This window comes from Gopherus evgoodei, chromosome 7 (assembly GCF_007399415.2).
Source record: "Gopherus evgoodei ecotype Sinaloan lineage chromosome 7, rGopEvg1_v1.p, whole genome shotgun sequence".
Taxonomy (NCBI): domain Eukaryota; kingdom Metazoa; phylum Chordata; order Testudines; family Testudinidae; genus Gopherus; species Gopherus evgoodei.
The window spans coordinates 69,179,427-69,205,117 of NC_044328.1; the positions used below are offsets into that span (position 1 = coordinate 69,179,427).

Genomic DNA, 25,691 nt, shown 5'->3' on the forward strand with positions numbered 1-25,691 from the left:
TTATTTTCTGATCCTGTTGAGATGGGGTGAGGACTCACTAAGTTTCTACAGGAGTGCTCAGTTTATTGTCTGTTCATTAATAATTATTTGCCGCCTGATGAAATCTCGTCGTTGGGGTCTGTAGTTGTTTTGTGTGGAGGGGAAGTGGGGGAGGTTGGTTGATTTTTGAAAAAAAAAATCCGTATTATTCCAATCAGGAGAATGACTCTTTGGTGTTTGTTTCGCAGCTCTGGACAGCCGCCGTCCTTTGCCCCGCTCCTGGCAATGTTTTACTTCCACTGTCCCCCGCAGTTAGAGGGTGAGTGTTGTGGCACAAATTCGTGTAAGTACCGGCGTTTCCCTTTGGGCGGGGCTGGGGCTGGGCAGTGCACCCTCGTGAACCTTGCAGATTTTGCCATTTCTTCCTTGATTTCCCCTTCCACCGGGAACCAGCAGAAAAGCTCAGCGTTACCCGAAGAGGAAATAGAACAGCACCCCTTGGTGTTTCCTCCAGCCTCGGTATGGAGGCACGGGTGAGGGGGTATTTTTTTTATTTGATTTATGTTGGAAGTGCCTTGTTTTTGTTGTGCCCCCCCTTCCTCCCCATGACATTTTGCCACCTGCCTCCCCTCTGTGGCTAGAGAGCCCACAGATCAGCCCCAGGCTACGGAGGAAATGCTTTCCTCCCCTCCCAGCACAGATGTTGGTTTCACGGCTGTAATCGGGACACTTTCAGGACCCCTCCCCCCCTTGTAGCCAAAGGGGCTGCATAAATCTTTAATGCTATTTTACAAACGGGCCGCAGAGCGGCTAGAAGGGAGAGGACTTTAAAAGGGCTTATTTTTGTATTACAGTTATTTGCAGCAATTGCGATTCCACTGTAATCCCGATCTCAGCTCTGCCCTGTTGCCGGGGCCGAGGCTGAAGGGGCGCCTCTTGCCTGCTCAGAGGCTAGGAATAAAACCAGATTCAACTCATATAAAGTTCATCTTAGGAGAGGAAAACCCGTGTGGGGCTGACTCTCCCATTGTCCTTTGCATGTGCTCGCGACGATTAAATAACCAGTGGAAGGTTCCTACCCAGCTGCCGCATTTCCACCCAGCACAGGGATTTCCCCCCCTTTCAGCCGCTTAAGAACTAGCCTACAAACACCGAGAGTCAGGGATTTCCGTGGACAGAAAATACCCCATCTCTTCACCCGAGTTTTGATGAATCATGAGCCTCGATGTGCCCAGTTTTGTGCACGCACCCCCTATATTCCAGCTATTAAACCGGAGGAGCGCTAGCCAAGTGTTTTATCCAGGGCTTTCCCCAAACTCCCATTGCATGCCAGACAATTTGTTCATGCGGTTTATTGCTCAAAAACAGATACGCTGTGACTTTTTAAAAAATGACACATTCAGAGAGCGACCGTGATGTGTTCAGAGATCAGCCTGAAACCGATTTTGTCAATCCCCTTCCTGAAAATGACACTTAAGCTACTGAAAGTTGTTTTCTCGTATACGAAGAAGCAGAAGCTTGGCATATGGGCTGGAGTTCAGGCTGTCAGCACCTCTCCTACGGAACAGCCTCAAAAATAAATTATTTCTTCGTGAGTTTTCCCAGGATGTGATTTAAAAACAAACAAACAACAACTTGGGGGAAATACTATGGCAATTTAAGTTAAACTCTCTTTTTTTAAAGCTCAAAATGCTCCTCTAGTATCCCCTCCGCACACACACGCAAAAGTGTCATAACTATTTTTGTGTTTTTGTTTTAAATTACAATCGATTAGTGAATGACTCACTTTTCTCTGCTTAGTATCTCTGCTTAGGAACTGGCTGAGGTACTAAATTATTAGTCACTGTTCATGCGGAGTGAGAAACTTTCCACACAATGCGCATCATGATTTGCTGACATGCAGATTCGGTCTGTATGTGCAGTAGAGAAACTGACACGGTACCCCCCGGTTATTAATCTATAGATTTTTTTTTAAATAGATCATCTTTCAGAGCATTCCCCCGGATCAAAATTCACTTTCTATAAGTATCTAAAGATTAGTTTATGAGTTAGTTCTTATTTCCAAAATAATACACATGCAAAATACTCTCCCAGGATAGATGAAAGCACCTCCTTGTCTCACGTTATAACAGCTCCTTATCAATTTACAGGTGCCAGATGACATATAATACAGAACCCTAAAGACATGCCAGATACAGGTATTCAACATGTGACTCTTTACATGTAGCCCATATAATACCAACATGCCATTCAACTAATTAGTCGTATTATTTTTAAATAATTTGTTTAGTGAATTCTGAACAACATCGTGTGTTACCATTCAGAACAACATCGTGTGTAAAATATGCATAAACTAGCAAGAAAGAAACGTTTAGCCCGAAAAGGGGCCAGCTAATCAAATAACTTTTGATTGCTTCTTTGTTGTTACTGAAGAGAAAGGAAAAGAAGTATCAAAATCAGATTTAAATAGTACTAACTCCGCGGGCCATAAAAACAAAAAAGATTATACTTAAAGTGAGGGCTGTTTGTCTCCCTACCGCAAGCCCTCAACAAAAGGGGCATTTCCTCAGTTTAACATCCGGGTTTGAGCTAAAACATGAAAGGGCCGCCACTGCTTCCGTTAGAAAATCCTTGTACAAGAATGGACAGGAGTTGATTTTACAGTCATACATATTGCCCTAATGCAACGTCTGTCTAAGATCAGTCTCACACAGCCAGTAAAGGGTGCATTTTCTCGCTCTTCAGAGTTTCTATAGACTGCTGGGATTCCTATTATTATAATTTATTTCCAGTGCGGTAGGGCGCCTAGGAGCCTAGATAATGGACCTGGACCATTGTGCTAGGAGCTGTACAACCATAAACTCCTCCTGTGTTCAACACATCATTCGGCTTTCGGGGGTAGAGGTTAGCAAGCAAAGCATTAGCTCTAGGGTGACTTTGAATGCTTGCGGGTGAGTGTTTCTACACATTCAAATAAAATAAGTTGTGTTGTTTAACAAACATAGAAATGCACTGATCTGGGACTTTTCAAATACTATTCTAATTTTTAAAATACCTGGTTTGTTTATAAAAGGTACATCTGCAATTCAGTCTTCCATAACGTATGGAATAGGCTCTTGTTTTATTCTTTTTATAATTGTGAATGGACAGAATGTGAATATTTACGAGTTAGCTGCTATGCACGCATGCAACTGTTTCGCCGATTTTTTAGAAACACACACGACTAAATCGCTGGCATAAATTATCGAAGGGAATGAATGCAGTCCGTCGGGTGAAAAGTTAACTTGTTATTTCAGATTCATGCTATAAGTGGTTCTTTCTATTTACACTATAGATCATAGCCATTGTGGTTGATCAGGAAATGAACACACATTTATATGTCAGACTGGAGCCTTTCGGGTAAACAATATGCAGTTGAAAATGAGAGAGATTAATTTAATCATAATGAAACTGATGCGCTGATAGAGTTCCGATTTAATATGTATTTGTAAATACCCTAAATAGCTACCTGCCCCAAGTTACAGAACAACAATAACCATCTGTTCTGCCTCCCTTTGCGTTCAAACCGCTTCAATATAGGTTTCTTTCTTTCTTTCTTTCTTTCTTTCTTTCTTTCATCCATCCATCCAAAAAGAGGACATAAACCACAAAACAAGATGTAAAGAGTTGAGTGCCTGAAAGCAGGCAGCCTCTGTTCCTTCTCGCTATTCCCAAAGTGGTCACTCTGGCTCGTGTGCTGCCATCTCGGTTTCGGTAGCAGCGCCCCTTGACTTCAGCGGAGAGTCCTGCTGTGAAATGGATTGATTGCACCGTGTCCCTCACACTTTCAGGAACAGAAGTTCAGAGCAGAGTGTCCGCTTGCGCCTTGCAGTCAGACACCTGGCTCTGGGTAAATGGAGAGGTTTAGTGGATATTTATAGTCTAGTACATGTTATTGTATCATTGGGATTGGATAGGCAGAGTGGACATTGGGCCCGCTGGAGATCTCAGCCAGACTGGTGTGAATCCGGGGTTACCTCAATGGAGTGACTCTTGGATTTACACCGCACGGAGGTGCGAGTCCGGACCACAGGGGAGAACCTGGTTAGGAGGAACCGCGCGCTGCGGGGCGCAGGCAGTGCCGGGTTCCCAGCAGTAATCTACGCAGAGCCCCACGCATTCCTCAGGCACTGCCCTGTCCTTGCCCCCATAGGTTCTGCCCCCTTCGGAGGCCACTCCACGGGAGACTTTGACGATGGTTTCTTACGCAGGAAACAACGAAGAAACAGAACCACGTTCACCCTGCAGCAGGTACGGGCGCCCTCTTCCCTTCCCTGTCCCTGCAGGCTCACCCTTGCCCCTCCCCGCAGAGCGCAGAAAGCCCCTTGGATCCAGCTGAGCCAGAGCGTGCTGCCTACAGCCCGCAAGGTACAGCCTGACCGGCCTGGCTCAGTCTGCCCTGTTGCTGTGCTGTGGGGAACACAGCATCCAGAGATCCCCCCTTTACCAGCGTGGATAAACCCCAGCAACTCAGACAGACAGCAAACCCAAACCCCTCCTCTTGACAGATATTTCATCTCGTCCTTTAACCAGCTGGAGGCACTGGAAGCAGTTTTTGCTCAAACCCACTACCCCGATGTGTTCACTAGAGAAGAGCTGGCCATGAAAATCAACCTCACAGAAGCCAGGGTGCAGGTAAACATTCTGGTGAATTATTTAACTCTGATATTAAAACTGGCAAACTTTTTTTTTTTCCCTTTTGACATCATGATTGCAGAGTGCACATTTGGCCAAAGAAAGCAAATGAAGACGATCTGTCATTTTCATGATGCACTTTAATAACATCAACATAATGTGGAATATTAGATTAGGTTGATTAATCGGTCATTCATAATTAACTAGTGATAATGTTCTACACTAATTTGTCCGTGTCTCTAAGGTACTAAATTACATCAATGCACATCCATTTCCTTGCTTTGGAAAAAATAATAAAAAAAAAAAAGAGCTGAGACGTGATTCTCCAAAGCAGCTATGACCACTACCAAGCAACGGGGCTAGTCAATTGCAGGAGTCCAGTTGCCAGAATAGAAACCCTTCTGCATCACTTTAACTTTCCTCCCCTTCCACTACTTTCAAAACGCTGCATTTAGGTAAATTTAAAAAGCTTGCAATGCTATTTAAACCCTTCTAATTTGATCCCATAATTAGCATGGCCCACAAACACCACTTCTTAAAAAAATTCCTAGGATCCATAGATTAACTTTATTTAAGTGTTTTCAAACTCTGCTGAGAGCTGCAGTCCTGCAGTCGCATGAGATGGATGCATATAGCTTTGCAAGCATCCACCGCTGGTTTTCAAGCCATTCTTTGAGCACAATTATATATTCATTTTATTTATGGAGCTTTTCTGCATGCTGCTTTTCCCACCAATGTAGGTACTCCGGGTTAAGACTATGCAAAGATCTAATTGTAGGAAATATAATAGCTTGCCTTTTGTTCCCTAGGGTCATGTTAGTATCTCTTAAAACCCAATGGCTGAAGAGCGATAATGGAATTCACCGCAGTAAATAGGGGATTGTAAACAAATTATTTCTCCTATAATCAGATTATGCGATCCTGATTATTAAATCTGACCATGAATCATTGGTCATATACAGGCAAATTAAACTGATTATTATTTGGAAATGAAAATCTCCTTTTGCCAGTGCATTGTAGGTAGTCTTTTTTTGATTTTTTGTTTAAATTATGCCATTTTGGCTATTGGTGTCTAAAGACTGAACTGCAAATTGAGATAAATGGGACAATTATTGAGCATTCAGAAGTGGAAGATCATAACTTCTCTCTGGAAGGTGCAAGGGTGAGATAGGGGTGGTGACAATTAGATTGCTGACGACTGGTGTTTAGCCTTGTTGTTGGCTATTATGCAAACAGACAATAGATGCAAGCATTTGTTTAGTCTGCTTTCATGCAGGGACATGGGGAAACACAGAGGATGGGAGATATGTTTACATTTATACCCCTTGCTCATTCAAATATGATTAATGTGCTATAAAGCAGAGTCTTAATCGAAGATGATGTTGTCAAACAATAACTAAATAGGGAAATAAACGACTTCATCATGCTCTTTCCTCAGAAGCAGGCAACTGTCAGTGCAAAGTCATTAAAATATGATAATGAAAAATAGCTCAATTAAATGTTGTTATAGCTGTGACCTTCATTCAATTAAGACGCAAGAAAGTGTCTGCATTTTGCTTTGCATTTAACTGCCCTAAATTTAGAATATAGATAAAATCATTATTCAACGTTTGTTGATACATGCAATTAAAAGCTAGCTAAATAAAAATGAAGTTGTAGGAGAAAAATAATTATAACAACAATGCTGGCCATTCTGTCATCTTGAGGGGCATTTCCTGCCCCATGGCTCAAGGGGGGTTTTCAGCATTTTCAACCTGCCTATTTGAAGGATGTAAACACCAAGAGGGAGAAGAATGATATGGGGATGGGAGGAGGAGAACTAGGAATAATGGAATGAAATTAAGAATATGAATGTTCAGGCTGAATGTCAGGAAAAAGTTTCAGACAGTGAGATCTTTTAGACTGGAATAATCTTCTGCAGTGATAATCTACCATCCCTTGAGACATTTACTGCAGGCAACAATGCCAGAGAATATACTGTAGGCAACATCCCACCACTAGAAACCGGATGGAGAAAATGACCTCTCATGGACCTTTTCATGAATGACTTCTTTGATCCTAACTGAAACTTAGTAAAGATTTAGGTGTGAAATCATCTAAGTCCTTATGTGCATCTATCCCACACTTTGGCATGCGCATAATAGTAGTCACATGCTTAAGTCCCAAAGACGTCAATGGGAATTCAAGTTAAGCACCTGCTGATGGGTGTTGGTCAGTAGGGGCACTGTGTTGGATTTGGGCCTTGCTATTGAAGAAAATTGTCATTGAAAATATTCCTACTGAGTGTTTTTAAACACAGTTTGGTTTTCAGAGACAGAAGTAACTGTGTTTGTAAGGGCTTAGCAAAAATCCTGTGAGGACACACTTGATTGTTCCACAAGAGAAAAGGAGAAGTTTTAGGCAAGCTTCAGACAACTGTCTCTACTGAAATAGTAATTCACAAGCAGCTTTATTGCTTCATGTCTGGCTAAACAGGGCATTCATCATTGATTTCTCTCTTCTTTTTAGGTATGGTTCCAAAATCGAAGGGCTAAATGGAGGAAGACAGAACGAGGTGCATCAGACCAGGAAGGCTCTAAAGAAACAATGACTGAGGTGGCACCCCCAGTGAGAAATTTAAATTCCCCCTCTCCAGTTGATCAAACTAGGAACAAGAAGGAGAGCCTAGAGATTCAGCAGAGGTAAGGGGAATGAATGCATTAATAATTTCTCTCTCTAGATGTACACACACACACTCACTGATGTCTTGAATCAAACAGTTCTGTTTTTTCTAAGTTATTTTTTCTTCTCTATCAGCCTAAGCCGATCAGTTGGCCCCACCGGGCCTTTCTTCCCATCATGTCTACCTGGGACTCTTCTGAACACAGCCACCTATGCTCAAGCTTTATCACACGTTGCTTCTCTGAAAGGTAAAGAGTCTCTTTGTTTAAATGTGGAGCGAAGGACAAAAGTGGATTTTTCAGGTTTAAGGGCCTGCTCTCATGAAAAGCCAAATCCTGTCTCTCTGCACTCATGCAATTAACCTCTCTGACTTCGATGGGGATGAACAGGTGCAGTATTGGGTCCTTAACTGAACATTTTGCATGATTTTGAGTCAAAGCCTGCTCTCTTTACTCTAGAAGCTAGTCCTATTGCAGTCAGTGGGTTTATTCATAGGAGTAAGGCAAACAGGAGTTGGCCCTTTAAGATGTACTTTGCATGCATTTTTTTTAGATTCAGATTTATACTAATAAATTAGTTATACATGTCCTTTTGCATTATACATTACCTGGCACTATTACTGAGTGCCCCACCCGTTCTCTGTGTGCAGTTGCCTTTGCAGCAGATCTCTGTGTAAAGCCCAATCTTTATCTTTCTGCCTGGCAGGACCTCTCTAAAGAATTACATTGCTTGAGTGTCAGTTTGTGAGGATATGCAAAGGTAATTTCCCATTACTTCATGCTCATGCATTGAGATGGGAACACTCCGTACCCACGCCCCTTAGTGTTGCCAAAATGCCTCAGTGTGCATCTTTTAAAAATAAATTACCAGCTGATCCATTAGCTGTTCTTTGCCTAGCAATTTATAAGGCTATAGGTGTAACCAGGATGAATTCAATTTATAGATTTAAAAAACACGAAGTCCCATAATACTGCCAAGTGCAAAGTGGTACATATCTGTGCCACATGCATCTATATATTAAATACATTTAATACATTTACACAATAAGGAAAGTTACCCAGAGTTTAAGTGCATCTCCTGGGAGTAAAAACTGAACCTTGTCCCCTTCAGAATACTCTCTTGATTTGTGTTCGTGCCACTTGGGCTGGTAGCAAGTGTTATCATTTCAATAAATGTACCTTGGTGAATTTTAAAGCAGGTTAATGTTTGCTAATGCTGAGCCTGGCATTCTGAGACAAATCCAGCCATTGCTTCTACAGCTGCAGAATCCACACTAGTCATGAAGCCAGTGTAGTTCTGGCGGATAAAAGGCCAGGGACTGGATCTGGGAGGAGTTGCACAGGGTGTGCCCTGGACCAGACCCCAGTTCCAGAGAGGCTGTTGGCATGGCAGTTCTCAGGAATTAGGCAGGAGGACAAAAAGTTAGACGATCTGATGCTGCACAGATCTTCTGCACAAATCCTTGGTAGCAGTGGCAGGTTGGGGCTGTGGAGGTTGACTTCATCCCTTGGGCTGTAACAGCCTCCCTGGAGCAGACCCAGAGCCTCCAGGCAGGAGGATTCCTTTTCCCTAGTTTCCTGCAGAGGCACACAATATACAGTCAGCTACTCAGGCTGGGGACTGGCTCCCTGAACTTGGCTCCAAATATGTGCTTTGAATTGAGACAGGTCAGAACTAAAGCTAGGTACCTGAGCATTCCGTTCCCGCACAAACTTTGGAGAAGTTTGCACCCAAACTCAGATTTAATGGTTCAGATGCATGACTAATATTTACTGCCATGCACAGGGGAAAGTTCTAAGCATGGCTAGGAGCCCTGGACCACTGCAGAATGGTATTACTTAAGAAATCCAGGGTGGATTTGTGTATCTGTCTGGGGCGGCGGTGGGGAGGGCTAGGAAGGGTCTGTTCTGCCTGGTATGTCACAACATTGCCAGTCACAGAGATGAACTAGTGACCTGAGATGCTGCTTTGAGCATAGGATGCATTTTTGTACAGTTACCTTTTGGGGAGCATTGTATTCTATTGTATGTGTATGGGGGTTGGTGGTTGTTGTTTGATGTGGTAGGGTTGATTTCTAGCCCTTGGAAAATAATTGTAGCATCCCCTTCATGGTGATCACACGCAAAACATCGTCACCTTTCCCCGACACTGCTCCTTTCCATCTCCAGTGTGTTCCCTTTCTCTGCAGCACTGACTGCAATCTACACGGTGTGGAGGCAGGGGAGCATGTGGAAGTGATACACAACAAAGGTGTATCTCAGAGAAGAATACAGCTCTCTCCCTGATCTAAGATATCTGCTGTCATCTCCATGGGAGTGTCAGTTGGCAAAGAGTAAGAAGAGACTCCTAGAGAGTGGGGTTGGTCAGCATCCGCTATGGCACATCATATTACTGGAGATAAGATGAGCAAGTTTTGCCACCTGCTTCTCTGCAAAGGCCTCCTGAAAAGATCAGGTTTCAGAGGGGTAGCCGTGTGAGTCTGTATCAGCAAAAACAATGAGGAGTTCTTGTGGCACCTTAGACTAACAAATTTATTTGGGCGTAAGCTTTTGTGGGCTAAAAGTGAGTTTTAGCCCACGAAAGCTTATACCCAAATAAATTTGTTAGTCTCTCAGGTGCCAGAAGGACTACTCAAAGATCAGTGACTGCAGAAGTGGCCCTGGAGATAAAGCAACAGGATTAAGAAAATTATGCACAGGGTGGCGGTTCAACGTGTGCATCCATCTCAGCCTTTCTTAACAGGTGTGCAGGGCATCTAAATGCTGTGATGATGGGTGCATTACAAAGACAATGGATGTGATGAAAGGCAGACAGACTTACCTGGTAGGATTAGTCATAAAGCAAATCTCAAAGCAGGCATGTATGAACAGGCAGGAAGGACTTGAGTAACAAAAGGTTTGGAGCCAATTTAACAAACTTCTTCCCCTTGTTTGTGCTATGTGATCCCAAACAAACTCCAGTCCACTGGCCTTTCAGGACATGATCTGCAGTGTGGAAGCCAAGCTGAATTTTTATTGACTCTGGACTTTTTGTGGGAGCAAATTTGCTTACACTTTCCCAGCTCACTCGAGCCCTGAGTCAGGAAAACGCTTGAGCATGTGCTTAACTTTAGGCATGTGCTCAAGTCCCATTGAGTTCAGTGGGACACAAGCCTGTGTTTACTGGATGAGATTGTCTAGCTTCTGTTATTCTGGAGGTCAGACTAGAAGATCATAATGGTCGCTTGTAGTTTAAAAATCGTTCAATCTGTGACTTTAAATTGTTTCTTGAGTCAGGACATATGTTTGCAAATCATGGACCATATCATATCACCAGTTTTTAGGTGGACATCCTCATTATTAGGACTTAGCTATGTTGGGTAAATTACTGGTTTCTGACCACACTGCAGATTTCAGTTGAATAATTGATAAACCTCCTATTTACATCAACAGAAGCTCAATATTTGCAGGATTGAGTCCTCAGCTGGTAAATTAGTTTCATGGTCAAACGGTGCTGGGTTAGAACTACTGGGCAAAATAGCCATGAGCCTTATCCTGATCTCAGTTATGCTAGCTTTTCACTAGTGGAAATTACTCCTGATTTACATCAGTGTGAACGCAGAACCAAACCCCAGATGTCAGTTCGGAGGGGAAGTAGGGAAAAAGGAGAGAGACATAGTGTTTTAGAAAGTCTGTAAATCATTTTTACATCTTCTTGAATTCAACCAGCCAGAGGCTTGGTTTGTCCCTCTCTTCCTGTGCCCCACAAACTATGAGTAACTTACATTGATTTGAGAATTAATTTGTAATACAGGACAGTGGGAGAGTAGGGGAAAATCCAACCCCTGGGTAGATTTTACTTTGTAGATATTAAATCCCCTGGGTAGATATTACATTTTTATCTTTGGAGAAGATTGAAGTAGTCTACATAGCTAGAAACTGCTTTTAGAATCACTTTGCAAGAGGAATCAGGGCTGGATTCTGCCACAGTTATTCACACTGAGTAGGACTTTATCTTGCAAGTAGTCCTGTCAACATCAATGCTGCTAATAATAAATGATGATGATTTGCCTAGTTAACCATTAGTCTACCCTCCCAAGGCTCATTTTCATTCCACCACCTGAAAGTTCTACAACTAGGGGCAGTCTATGTAAAGAAATCAAAACATTTTCTCCTTTTGGTTTTGGATCACCTGGCCCAAGTTCTCCAAAGCCACCCACAAATGCCATCTGGATCTGACACCTTGTGATACAAACCAAGGCAGAATGGGCCCTTCCTAGGGGAAGGCAACCCAGTTGAGACATGAGATTTAGGACTAGCCTCTTGGGCACAGGGATGCAAGATATGCTTCATCCTCAAAGATCACCACTCACTTGGTACAGCTTTACAACTCTGGCCCGAGCACAGCTAGTGCTACTTCCGACAAACTTGGAAATGTTGCTGTAGAGCAAAGCAAAGTCAACCCTGCTCTCTCTGGAAAAGAGCCCCATGCCTCCAGACCTCTGCTGGTTCAGGATTTCAGATCTATTCCAAAGGGAATATTCCCACTCTAAGACCATCCAGGAAAGAAACAGGGCATTGGTACTATAACATCAGAGAATCATGGTGCAGAACATAGACTATTCCACAGAGTAGCGCATTTTGCCATCAGGAAGTTTTCTTGATTTTCAGCCTATATTCTCCCCATATTAATTGTAGCCCGTTAACCCTTTCTATCATCTGGGACAATTCCTCTCCCTCCTAGGTGTCTATCCCATCAAATACTGTACTGAGACAGTCATCATCAAGCCACCATAAGAGCTATATATTTGGGAACAAATATTTGACAGTGGGCTTGTCAATCTAGCAGAGAAAGATCTAACACACTCCAATGGCTGGAAGTTGAAGCTAGACAAATGCAGACTCGAAATAAGGTTTACATTTTTAAAGATGAGAGTAATTAACCATTGGAACACTTGACCAAGGATCGTGGTGGATTCTCCATTTCTGCCAAACTTTAAATCAAGCCTGGATGTTTTTCTGAAAGATCTGCTCTAGAAATTATTGTGGGGCAGTTCTCTAGCCTGCGTTAGACAGAGGGTCAGACTAGATGATCACGATGGTCCCTTCTGGCCTTGGAATTGATAAATCTATTAATCAAGATGATATGGTTTATCAGTTGAAGAATCACCATTGCATTCATAAATGGGACCAGCCTTTATGAGGGATATGAAGCCACATGTTTCAGGATACTAATCATCCACTAAGTTCCTGGGAATCAGAAATAGCTTGTTTTAGTCCACCAAAGCATCAGGGGTTGGGCACCATCAGAAATTGGACTAGTTGGACCATTGCACTGGTCCACTATGGCAATTCCTATGTGTCCCCTATGTTCCAAGATAAATCACTTACCGTAAACCAGGCCTGTGCAGCCCATTTAGCAGACTTAATTGCAGAGCATCAAATATGAAGGGGAAATACTAGCTTTATTTATGGGCTGCATAACAATAGTCATCAGGAGAAGCTAGTGTTCTAAATGGAGAGACCTCAGAGCACCTCCTTAATGGATGACAGTATGAATGCAATTCATTAATGGAGAAGAGGTTATTAATGCATGTAAACAAGAATCTCCGTTTTTAGCGGAAGTGCTCTGCTATTCTTGCCTCTGAGGCCAAAAGCACGTCCGTTATATTCAGCTGAAACTTCCTGAGAACCTGTGATACATAGTGTAGCGTATGTGGAGAAAAATAATTACACTTGCCAGGGAATTACTTTCATAATTCACTCCCAGCTCCTTTCCGTGCAAGTGATAGCTCGCTCTGTTTTTGTAGCAGCCCCACGCCATGGATAGAGAAGCAGCATTGCACGTTATATTCCAAAGCGGATATTCCAAAGCAACATTGATTAGAATCTTTCATGGTTTGTTTGCTGCCGTGCTTGCAGCTGGGAACATTATGGAGGATTAATTGTGTAATGTCCAGTAATTTGGACCCTGCTTCAAGAAAGCACTGAATTACGTGCTTAAGTGCTTTCCTCGGTGTGGGACCTTGGGCAACTCATTTAATCTGTCTGGATCTCCTTCTGCTAACCCAATGCAGTGATCTGGTAAGGTGGAAACACTGCTGCTTTGTGCACAGGTGAATACAGGTTCAAATCCTGGCTTATCTCATGCAGAGAGATAAAAGCGCTGCTGCCTTATGGGGGAAGGGCTGGTACAGTTGTCAGAGTGCCGACCTGGGCTCAGTTCTCTGATCTGCAACGGATTCCCTTTGGGAGCTCTTGGAGACGTCATTTGGTCTTTCAGTGCCTCAGCTCCCTCTGTACAAGGGATATGCTAGCACTGCCCTACCTCACAGGAATATTGCAAGGATAAATTCATTAGAAAGTGTTAGGTGCTCCGATACCATGGTAATGGTGGCTAGATAAGTAGCTAAGATAGAATGAGGTAGATGGGAGTTTTGCTGTTGATTTCAGTGTGAAGAAGGATCAGGCCCTTTGTGCCATGGCTTTCCTCATGGGGAATGACAGTGATGGTGGGAGGATTGAATCCTGTCAAGCCTTGGTTGTGAGACTGATCCTTACTGGTGCAGGTGTTCCCTCTGACCTCACACTGAGTGGCCCACATCCACAAGGCGAAGGATTGTACCTGTTTGGAGAGGACTTGAAAATGCTTAGGGAAAAGGTGGTGGGGGAGGTGCTAAATTCTGGTTGTTTCTAAGGATTATTGTTGCTCTCAGATACACATGCCCTGCCCTTGTGGCTTCCCTGCCCATGCAGCCAAAGGCAGAATCTGGCCACAGGTTCCTAAATTATTTTTGGAATTGCACTAACAGCACATAGAGGCTGGATACGGACTCCTTGGAGCCGAGATTGTCTCTTCTCATGTGTGTGGGCAATGCTTAGTGCACCATGCATACTGCCCTAATAACAGGAATAATGGAAAAATGAGCTACCCTCTAATGTAAAACGTGTGAGTACAATTCATGTAACGTGAAATAGCCTGGGCCCAAAGCTGTATTGTAGGCCAGTCAAAGCTCACCTTGAAATAACCGGGCCACCACCTCAGCCCTGTTTTGCCTGTTTTGTGCGGCTCTAGTGGCAGACCTGGCAGATCTGAAATCGTGGTGGCAATAGACTATTAGAGCCAGCATAGCCTGTTCTGCGCCACCCTTTCCCAGCCTCCAATGCAGAGGATGTGACTGGAGGAAAAGAGATGTGGATGACATTCACCTACACTAGGGCAAATGTGGGAATGTGAACTTATAGCAGGCATGAAGCTGCTCTAAGTTACACCGAGGGCCAGGAGCTACAAAGTTAGCAAAAGACCACTTTTTCCCTCCCACTGATCAGTCCTGAGTGCAGCTAGGTACATTGGCTGTTTGTAGTAGTCATGGAACGCTGGGCTAGGCCCCCTTTGAATCAAATCTCAATAGCAATTTAAAGTCTGTATTCTGGGTATTGGCTGCCATACATCCCTGGTAAAGGCAATTTTACTGTGTGGGGTTCATGTGGGTACAAACAAGTTGAAAAAAAACCCAGCTGAATATTATTAAGAAAAAACATTTAAACCTTACCCCCCCCGACTTCTCCCCCCCCACGCCTTTACTGTAAATTAAACAGCATGTAGTGGTCCAGGATTTTAAATGAGGATTTCAAAGAAGCAGAAGGTAGTTAGATACTCCATTTCCTACAATTTCAAGCTCCAGCTAAGATTTTCACCCCGCACACACAGTTTGTGAGAGGAGGAGAATCAGTTTGTGGCTTTCAAGAAGATGATCTATTGAATTTCTGAAACTGTTGAGCTAAAATCATATATACCTGGTATATATTTTTGAATATTCCTAAATCAATATATGCCCCGCTCCACTTCCATTATCCTAGGCTGACTCTGAACATTAAAACAACACAGCATGAGCAAAAGGGTTCTGTGTGTAACCCAAATTGTAGTTCAAGTACCTTTACAATTAAAATGTCCTGTTGGCAGAGACAAGACAGAATTAATTTAATTTTTCCTGTCAGTCTCTGTAGTAGATCAATTAAACTGCCAAGTGGATCAAATATTTCAGACTGTATTTATTACATTAAATATTTATGTTCAGGCTGAGCCTTTAAAGCATGATGTCATACAGGAATGCAAGGAGGCTTCGATCAATTCAGCAGAATTTGCTGTAACTTAATGGAAACCTAATTGTGTATTTTAATTTCGTATACAGGAGGCAGAGAGTTCTTGAAATAAAGCAGTTCACATGCTGTACTTGAGCAGCCTGACCCAGCTCCCTTGGACGTCAATGGAAGAACTCTCATAGATTTCAGTGGAGGGTGGATCAGGCACTAAGGGTACAGCTACACTGGAATAAAAAATCCATAGCATGGCCACGGCTGGCCCAGATCAGCTGACTCAGGCTCACAGGTGTCAGGCTGTGGGACTAAAAATTGCTGTGTAGATGTTCAGGCTTGGGCTGCAGACCTGGCTCTGCAACACTCCCCTCCTCACAGGGTCCTGGAGCCCAAACATTTACACACAGCAATTTTACAGCTCCATAACCTGAGCCCAGACCCGGGCCAGCTATGGCTGTTTAATTGCTGTGTAGATGTACCCTCAGTAATTAAGAACAACTGTTTATTTTCCAGTAGCGTTGCATGCACTATTGCAATGAGAAAACAGGCCAAATTCTTCCCTGGCATAAGTGGATGCATATACCAGTGAAGTCAATGCGCTTTTCCACCATAGGCCCCTGACAAGCATGTAGAAGGCATGGGAACCGATTCTAAAGTCACTTATGCTGCTTTATGCCGATATAGCTCCACTGACTCCATTGCACTTACTGCCCATTTACACAGGTGAGGTTAGAATCAAGTCTGCCTTCACATGACTTGCTACTGTGTATTGTAATGAAGGGCCAGTTCCTGCTTTCATTTACACCAGCATGACCCCGGAGCAATGACACTAATTTAAATTGAGTTATTCTGGATTTATACAGGACAACTGACAATGGAATTTGACCCACTGTCATACAGGCATTTTAGTGGCAAAGAAAATTAGGCAAGCAGTTCATGGATGAATTATTGATGGGGGTATCCATGTGTTCACCGGGGATAGCTCAACTGCAGAAAGCCACTGGGTAATAGCAGATCTAATTATTAAGCAAAGAACCTAGATTGATATTGAAAACTGATAAATATTTTATCCCTTGCTAACCATAGAGCAAAAATTATTCTTATTCGACTGAGTCTATTCACACTCATCTGAACTCAGCCAGGGTGGCCTCAGAAGGGGAGACACTAATTTCTACCTCTCTTCTCCTCCAATACAGCTGGCCAAATTAATGCTAGCCTCACTTTTGTGTTACCTGGGCCCACTTCCTTCCCTTCCAAAGGACTTTGAGTGGCCATGTCGGGAGGTCAACTATTCTCACAAAAAGGTTGCAAAAAATGGACTAGCTGAGTGGGGTGCTGAACTTGATGAAACAGCAGGACTTTTCCCTCTCTCAATTTGGAACCTAATCCTGCTGCCATGGAAGTCAGTAGGAGTTTTGCTATGGATTCCAATGGAGGCAGTGTCAGGTGCTCTGTGACTAAGGCCATGTCTACACTACATAATTAAGTTGACCTATGTTCCCAATTCAGTACACAATTCAGCTACTGCAGTAATTAATGCATTTTTGTGAGTCCACACTGCTCTCCTGCAGTTGGCAGTGCACATCCTCACCAGGAGCGCTTGCATTGACTTCAGAGGGGCAGCATAGGGGGCCAAGAGCTCCCAACTTGGCTACAGCCCGTGATCTCAGCTCCCCAGTCCCCATGGGATGGAGCTCTCAGCTTGATCTTACCTGCTGCCTAGGCTCTCAACTCCTCATGGGAAGGAACTCACTGTGGAGGGGGGAGCTGAGAGTCTGGGCAGCAGCAGGGCTCCAGTTGGGAGCTCTGCAGTGAGGCCCCAGCCTGCATTCTCAGTACCAGGCAGCAAGACTGCAACTGCAACTGCAACTGTCAGCACTGCTGGGCTCAGAGCTGGAACACTCCTCCCACTTAAATTTCAAAACAGGGATCCTACCACTCTGGCTGTCTGCCACCCTGATGGCCAACAGGCGATGCAAGTAACACAGTGTCTATACTTAGTGTCTGTATAGATACTATGTCACCTGAACTATGTCGACCTAAGCCTTACGCCTCTTGTCAAGGTGGGTTTACTAGGTTGGCAGAGCAAGCGAGTTACAGCAGCAGAAGGAACACTGTCATGTGTACACTTACTTGGTTAGGTTGACATAAGCTGCATTGTGTCCACTTAACTTTGTAGTGTAGACATGCCCTAAATCACAATGTTACAGCACTTGATAGCCAGTGGGAAATAATGACAGTGACAGAAATAACACAGCATTACTATCCGGATTTTTAAAAGAGCTGCTGAATATTGGCATTGATATTGTGGTAGAATCTGCTGGCAGTGGCCACACCTGGGTTGGGTTCCATTTTGCTAGGTGCAGTACATATAAACAAATGAGAGATAGTCCCTGCTGATCTTTGGATCAGATCTCATTTTGAGATCTAATTTTTGGATATTTTCTTTCTCTATCTGTTTCTTTTCCATAAGTGAGAAAAAGCAACAAAATTTCTTAAAGGCCTTGAAAAACCTAATCATGTTATTTTTTATAGTAGAACATCATAGTGCTGCTTCCTTTCCTAAACTGTCATGATACGCTGCTCTGTGCTGTTAAACTGTTGCTGCATTTCACCCCAGAGGTGGCTGCATTTCAATAGGGATAAGTGTTTGTGGGTAGAAAAAATTATATTTCATGTTATATACTGTGCAGATTTTGTTATAAATCCCCTTTTAACGTGTGCTCAAACTTCATCTTGTTACTTAAATTGGAAAGCCACAAAATTCAGTATGCCGTGTTGCTGTAGCCATGTTAGTCCCAGGATATTAGAGAGACAAGCTGGCTGTTGTAATATCTTTTATTGGACCAACGTCTGTTGGTGAAGAGACTAAGGGCTTGGCTACACTGGCACTTTACAGCGCTGCAACTTTCGCGCTCAGGGGTGTGAAAAAACACCCCCCTGAGCGCTGCAAGATACAGCGCTGTAAAGCCTCAGTGTAATCAGTGCCGCAGCGCTGGGAGCGCGGCCCCTAGCACTGCAAGCTACACCCATAAGGGATGTGGTTTACGTGCAGCACTGGGAGAGCTCTCTCCCAGCGCTGGCGCTCTGACCACACTCACACTTCAAAGCGCTACCATGGCAGCGCTTTGAAATTTCAAGTGTAGCCATACCCAAAACCTTTAAGCTTAAGACAGAGCTCTTCTTCAGGTCTGGGAAATGTACTCAAGGTGTCCCAGCTAAATACAAGTTGGAACAAATTGTTTAGCATAAGTAATTAACACATATTTCAAGGGACTATTCAAGGTGAAGTGGCCAGTTAACACCTCTCCAGTCACAGGGAGGGAGAGGAGAAAAAAAAAGTTGGGGGCAGAGGGAGGTTAGTGGGTTATAGATTATCGTAATGATCCATAAATCCAGTGTTTCTATTCAGTCCATGATTTTAGTGTCTAGTGAAGTTATGCATTTAAGCTCCCAGGCTCATCTTCTAGAGGTGTTGTGCAGGTTTCCTTTGAGGATGAGAACTGAGAGATCAGATATAGCATGATCATTTGTGACCACCCACCTTGTCTTTACCAATTTAGGGTCCAATATCAAACACTCTCAAGGTAGAGATGTTCAGCCCACTAGAGACAGCAACATCTGCAGGTTTGGATTGTGAATGCCAAAGTTTGGAAGGTTTAGGATCTGGGGTTTGTGCAATGGGTTAGGGCTCGTACACACTGCCAGTTATGTTGGTATAACTTACGTCACTCAGGAGTGCGAATAAGCCTCCCCCCTGAGCGATGTAAATTACACTGACCCCAGCACAGATGTGGACTGCTCCTACTGACATGCCATCTCCTCTCCTGGAGGTGGTTTTATCATGCTGACAAGAGAGCTCTCTGGTCGGCATACAGTGTCTTTACCAGATGCGCTATAGCAGCGCAGCTGCATTGGTGAAGCTGCGCTGCTGTTGCGCTTCTAGTGTAGACTAGCCCTTAGTAATGCTTGTAAGCACAGTGGGATTAATTTGGAAGTAAAGCACAACAGAAATCAAGTATCAGAGGGTAGCCGTGTTAGTCTGGATCTGTAAAAGCAGCAAAGAATCCTGTGGCACCTTATAGACTAACAGACGTTTTGGAGCATGAGCTTTCGTGGGTGAATACCCACTTCCTCAGATGCATGTAATGGAAATATCCAGGGGCAGGTATATATATATATGTGTGCTAGCAAGCAAGCTAGAGATAACAAGGTCAGTTCAATCAGGGAGGATGAGGCCCTGTTCTAGCAGTTGAGGTCTGAAAACCAAGAGAGGAGAAACTGGTTCTGTAATTGGCAAGCCATTCACAGTCTTTGTTCAATCCTGAGCTGATGGTGTCAAATTTGCAGATGAACTGAAGCTCAGCAGTTTCTCTTTGAAGTCTGGTCCTGAAGTTTTTTTGCTGCAGGATGGCCACCTTAAGGTCTGCTATAGTGTGGCCAGGGAGGTTGAAGTGCTCTCCTACAGGTTTTTGTATATTGCCATTCCTAATGTCTGATTTGTGTCCATTTATCCTTTTCCGTAGAGACTGTCCAGTTTGGCAGATGTACATAGCAGAGGGGCATTGCTGGCATATGATGGCGTATATTACATTGGTGGATGTGCAGGTGAATGAACCAGTGATGGTGTGGCTGATCTGGTTAGGTCCTGTGATGGTGTCGCTGGTGTAGATATGTGGGCAGAGTTGGCATCGAGGTTTGTTGCATGGATTGGTTCCTGAGCAAGAGTTATTATGGTGTGGTGTGCAGTTACTGGTGTTTCAGGTTGGCAGGTTGTCTGCCAACCTGAAACATATTCTCACCAGTAACTGCACACCACACTATAATAACTCTTGCTCAGGAACCAATCCATGCACAAACCTCGATGCCAACTCTGCCCACATATCTACACCAGCGACACCATCACAGGACCTAACCAGATCAGCCACACCATCACTGGTTCATTCACCTGCACATCCACCAATGTAATATACGCCATCATATGCCAGCAATGCCCCTCTGCTATGTACATCTGCCAAACTGGACAGTCTCTACGGAAAAGGATAAATGGACACAAATCAGACATTAGGAATGGCAATATACAAAAACCTGTAGGAGAGCACTTCAACCTCCCTGGCCACACTATAGCAGACCTTAAGGTGGCCATCCTGCAGCAAAAAAACTTCAGGACCAGACTTCAAAGAGAAACTGCTGAGCTTCAGTTCATCTGCAAATTTGACACCATCAGCTCAGGATTGAACAAAGACTGTGAATGGCTTGCCAATTACAGAACCAGTTTCTCCTCTCTTGGTTTTCAGACCTCAACTGCTAGAACAGGGCCTCATCCTCCCTGATTGAACTGACCTCGTTATCTCTAGCTTGCTTGCTAGCACACATATATATACCTGCCCCTGGATATTTCCATTACATGCATCTGAGGAAGTGGGTATTCACCCACGAAAGCTCATGCTCCAAAATGTCTGTTAGTCTATAAGGTGCCACAGGATTCTTTGCTGCTTTTACACAACAGAAATGTTACTTCACCGATAGTAAGCTCTGTGTCTAGGAGAATTGCAGGGGTTAAAAAGACAGCTCAGTTATATTAATAAACTCTCCAGACTTCCTCCTGACTTTTCAGAAAGTGTTTTCTCAAGAAGCCTTCCTACAAATAACTAACGTCCAATAATTGTCACTGGGAAGTTTTGCTAATGTCCAGAAAACAAAGAACTGTCTAAATTCATGTTGACCCAGTGGCACTGAGATTAGCTCTGTAATAGAAAGAATACCTGCTTCATGTAGGTTATAAAATCCATCACTCTGTCATGAGCCATTTAACTTGGATATTAACTGCTGATATTAACGCAAGTCCTTGGCTTGGACAGATCAGACACAGACATTGCATTGCATCAGTTGTGGTCTGCCGTGCCATTGTCTGTTGGGATTGGCTGAGGGTAGGATTCTGCCCTGAGTACTGAAGGGGGTGCACAGGAGCTGTGGGGCTGCTGGAGTCCTTTGGAGGAATTCTGGCTGTGAAGCTCCCCATGGGGAGTGCATGTTGGAACTGTAGCTCAGCGACTGCTGCAGAAAGGGAAGGGCCATGGCTCTGCCCTCATATTGTCCCTGAACTTCCCAAGCCTTTCAGACATGACCCAAGGAGGCATTAACGGGGATTCCACCCCACCCACCCCATGGTGGGATTCCGGCTTCCTCAGTGGTACAAGGGGAAGGAGTTAGACAGCACTTGCTATGGGTTATTTAGCACACACTTGCCAGGACATTGAGGGGTGAAGTGGCAGCATGGGGCAGGCAGACAGAAAAGGTGAGACCATCTGGAACTTAGAAAAGGCAGAGACACATTGCCCTGCTGGAGATAAAGGGGAGAGGGGCTTTCATTTAGTTTGTCCCAGGCCAGTAAATAAATGACTCCCTGGCCCCACTGGTCTTCATCTGCCCCCAAATCCTCTCAAAGTAAAATACAGCTGCACTGACGTAATAGGACTCCTGGTGCGTAGCCATCAGGTGAGTCCATCACCACAACCTTCTTCCTTCCAAAGCTCCCCCTCCTATTTCCCAGCAGGCCTTACAAGAATCTAGAATTATAAATATGGCCGATGGCAGGGACTACATTTCCCATCATACCTGCTGCCCGGCTCTCTCCGGGAGCCTGGCTGGGAACCACCCAGAGCCCAGGGGTTAAAGTCAATTGAACAAGAAGAGGGAGTTCTCATCACTCCTGCCAAGGAGTGGGGGCACCCCAGGCTAGGGAGAGGAGGGGGCTCTCCCTTCTGGTTTTAGCAGTGGGGTAGGGAGGAGGAAGCCCTGCTCCACACTCTCCCTATTGTTTTATCTCCTGCCTTGGCCCTCAGTCCTGCTGTGGGAGGGCAGCTCTAGCCCAACCAGCTAATGGAACTCCAGGCGCGGCCCCTAAAGCCAGGTATGCAACCTCAGACCACTTCCCCAGACCTCCGCTCCCCTCAGGAGTCACGTCCTCTGCCCCAGAGATGTTGTCCCAGGAACACCTGGTCACGAGGGCTCCCCTCAGTGGGTGGGTACAGCCAGTTAAGGCAAACATGGTGCCCATCTAGGTACAAAGGAGCCAAGTTTTTAATATGGAACAAGTCACCTTGTATTTCAAGAGAAACTTACTTCCCTGTCTGATGTCTTGTTGTCTCTCCTAAGCTAAGTGTGAACAAGTGGGATCAGAATTGGATGGGGGACCTTGTCAAGGACAACACAGGAGGTAGCGCTAACTATTCAGTCGGTTGTGCTTGTTGCTGTGTGTTATGGCTGGGGGTGCTGTGTTGCCTTTTGATGAGCCATACAGCCAAGATCCTCACCACTTGAGTTCATCAATGATCCCACAGCACTTTTTTGAAGAGTAGGAATGGCTCCATTCCATTGCATCTCCCTAACTCCCCCTGCACCTTCATGTCGATGTGGGATTCTTCTCTGGCCTGAACTGCTGGGTGGCATAGCAGAACGTCTGCATTTCACGAGACTGCAGATCAGCTGGTGGAACAAGTGGTTTCTTGCTAGAGATGGCAAAGTTTGCAATGCCCTGTGGGATGGCAGGTGCAATGAAGCAAAATGATCCTTACAACACAGATAGATGTAATTGACACAGTAATTGACTAACGAGGCTAATGGACGAGTGTTACTGCACTGGGGGTTAATCAGTCAATACCTTCCCCACAGCCCTGCTTACCTCTTTCCTTTCCTATGTTTTCTTTCTCTGCTTATCTCCTGTGTTTTCAACTCCACCCTTACTCCAGTGCTCTGGCATCTGCACTTCCCCAGGGCACAGGAATTTCTGACCCCCTCCAGCTGACAATAATTTCCCCTCTCATTCCTGAAAAGAAAAATAGATCCAGGATCAAAGGGGTTAATGAACCCACTCACACAATCTGCAGTTTCCTGTAGTTGATCCCAGTCATGGACATTTCCCACCAATTTAGCTAGTTTAGAGCCCAGCTCTTAATGTGAAACACAAGATACTGGGCTCACTACAGGCATAACAGAGTGAAATGTAAATAGCCTGTGATATACAGGCGGTCAGACAGCTGATCTAATGGCCTCTTCTGGCCTTAAACGCTAACTGTAATGCTTTCAGCGCAATTGCCCTGATCAGGCCTGATCAAAGCAGCATGTTCAATATGTCCCTCGGACACTTCTCATAACTGGCAATAATGTCTTGCTTGGAGGGCCATGGGCGGTGCTCATGAAACACAGAGAGGGGGATTTCCCAGGCATCTCCTGACTCTTTGTTTGAAGACGAATACAGCACAAAATTGAAATAATGGTGATTTGCACAGGCCTCTGGCATCATTTGGGCCCGGGTGCTTTTACACTTTAATCTGATTCCTGTTTCTGGGTGGGTTGGTTTTTTTCTTTGCTGAAGCAAGTACCCATTAGCACATAAATATCCAGGGTTAAAGTTCAAAGAGGCCTGTAGGGCTCAGAACTTCATTTCGGGGATCTCAGTATTAAGGATTTTAGTATTGGGGTTGATCTCCCATATGAAGCATGGGGAAGTGAATTCAGCATCATCAAATTGCACCTTGGGGCTGAATTTGTAGAAGAAGACCACATATGACTCTAAGCATCATGACCAGCTTCTATCTATGGGCCAGATTCTGGTGCCTTCAGTCACATTGATTAATAACTTACTTTACAAGTTGCCCTGAGCAACTTGTGAAGCAAGATACTAATCAGTGTCAGGGCAGCAGATTCTAGCTCTTATGGGTCCTCATCCTGCAAGGACCTGAACATCCACAACGCCCACTGACAGCAATTGAGTGTACTCAACTTTTGCAAGGATCAGACCCTATAAAGAGGCCAAAATAATACCTGAGATGTAAGTATCTGTTCTCTCCAGTTTTGGAGAAAGTTTGGATCCCAACTTCAGGGCGTTGGATTCACCTTACTGTTCATGGAGACTTTTAGCTTCAGAGCTAAGAAGGGCCAGATTCCGAGCTGGTGTGGATCAGGGAAACCCTCTTGTTACCAATGACACTTTAAGGTTTACACTAGCTGGGAATCAGCCCTGAACAGTGTCATCAACTCAAGCTGGTTGAATTTTTTTTGTCACAGCAGTTTTTCAATGGGAAATGACATTTTGATTAAAATTTTCATGACATTGTCTCACTTTCCATTAAATTTTGTTTAGAAAAAGAATTGAGGGGGGAACATTTGGATGTTTCTGGAAAGAAAAGCTTTGACTTTTCATTTTACAACATTTTTCGGTTTCAAAATGTAATTTATTTTACATACATTTAAAAAAAAAGGATCAAAAATGGTCAAACTGAAACATAATTTTCTAAATGCTGGGTTTTCATCCCGAATGGTCACAAATATTTTTTTCAAAAGCTAGACATTTTTCAGGAATGGAAAATCCATTTTCCTACCAGCTCCAAGTTATCATGAAGCTGATTGTAGCTTTAGACCCAGTGAAGGTCCAGATCCACAGCTGCTGTGAATAAGGGAGCCTCTTTTGAAGGCAATGATGCTGTGGGTTTTTGCCAGCCGGGGATTCAGCGCTGGTTGTGACACCACATTATCTAAAGCTGACAGTGGCTTGTCTCTTTCCTCCCCCAGGGAGCCCTCTGTGCTCTTGCTGCGTTCCAGACCCCATGGGCCTCTCCTTCCTCCCCACCTATGGCTGCCAAAGCAATCGCACAGCCAGCGTGGCAGCACTGCGCATGAAAGCGCGGGAACACTCGGAGGCAGTGCTGCAGTCCGCCAACCTCCTGCCATCCACCAGCAGCAGCCCTACCCCCCCGGCCAAACCTGGCCCGGAGAACAGCCAGGATAACAGGTCGTCTCCGACCAAGGAACAGATGGATGGGGAGAAGAGCGTATGAGGATGGATGATTCCCACCGACCAGCTCCTTGTAACGAACCCTTGGCCTCAACCTCGGGAAATGTCATGTAATGGACTGTGACGTAGGCCCTTCCAAACCAGATGCCATGAGGCCACCATGGATCCTGAGGATCCAGAGCAAATATGAGAGAACTCCGGCTGCACGTCACACATCCCTGCTTTCCTAATGCCGCTGTAGATTTATTCCTTTGATTTACTGGCACCTTCTGTGTTTGGAACCATCCGCGATACCATCTTTAGCCTCCTTGCATCCCAGTGATACCAAATCATCCAGGGCTCCAGCCTGCTCCCACTGAACACAGTGATGCCCTCTGGCATTGGCTTTGTCAGGAGCAGGATTGACCCCAAACACCTTTGGCCTGGCCTGGGACAGTGCCTTGGGGTAGCCCGGGCCTTCTCGGCTTGGAGTCAGGGAAAGGCAGGTCTTTACCTGGCTCTGAGCT

The 25,691-nt window shown here is 44.5% G+C and overlaps 1 protein-coding gene across 1 annotated transcript; it reads left to right on the forward strand.

Annotated features, from left to right (window-relative positions):
- The first annotated feature begins 264 nt into the window (after positions 1–264).
- Positions 265–25,228, forward strand: DRGX (dorsal root ganglia homeobox). Its single transcript, XM_030571133.1, has 6 exons — positions 265–298; positions 4,172–4,269; positions 4,552–4,653; positions 7,162–7,334; positions 7,450–7,562; positions 24,963–25,228. The coding sequence occupies exons 1-6, from the start codon at positions 265–267 to the stop codon at positions 25,226–25,228; spliced, it is 786 nt and encodes a 261-aa protein (XP_030426993.1).
- Positions 25,229–25,691: the final 463 nt, after the last annotated feature.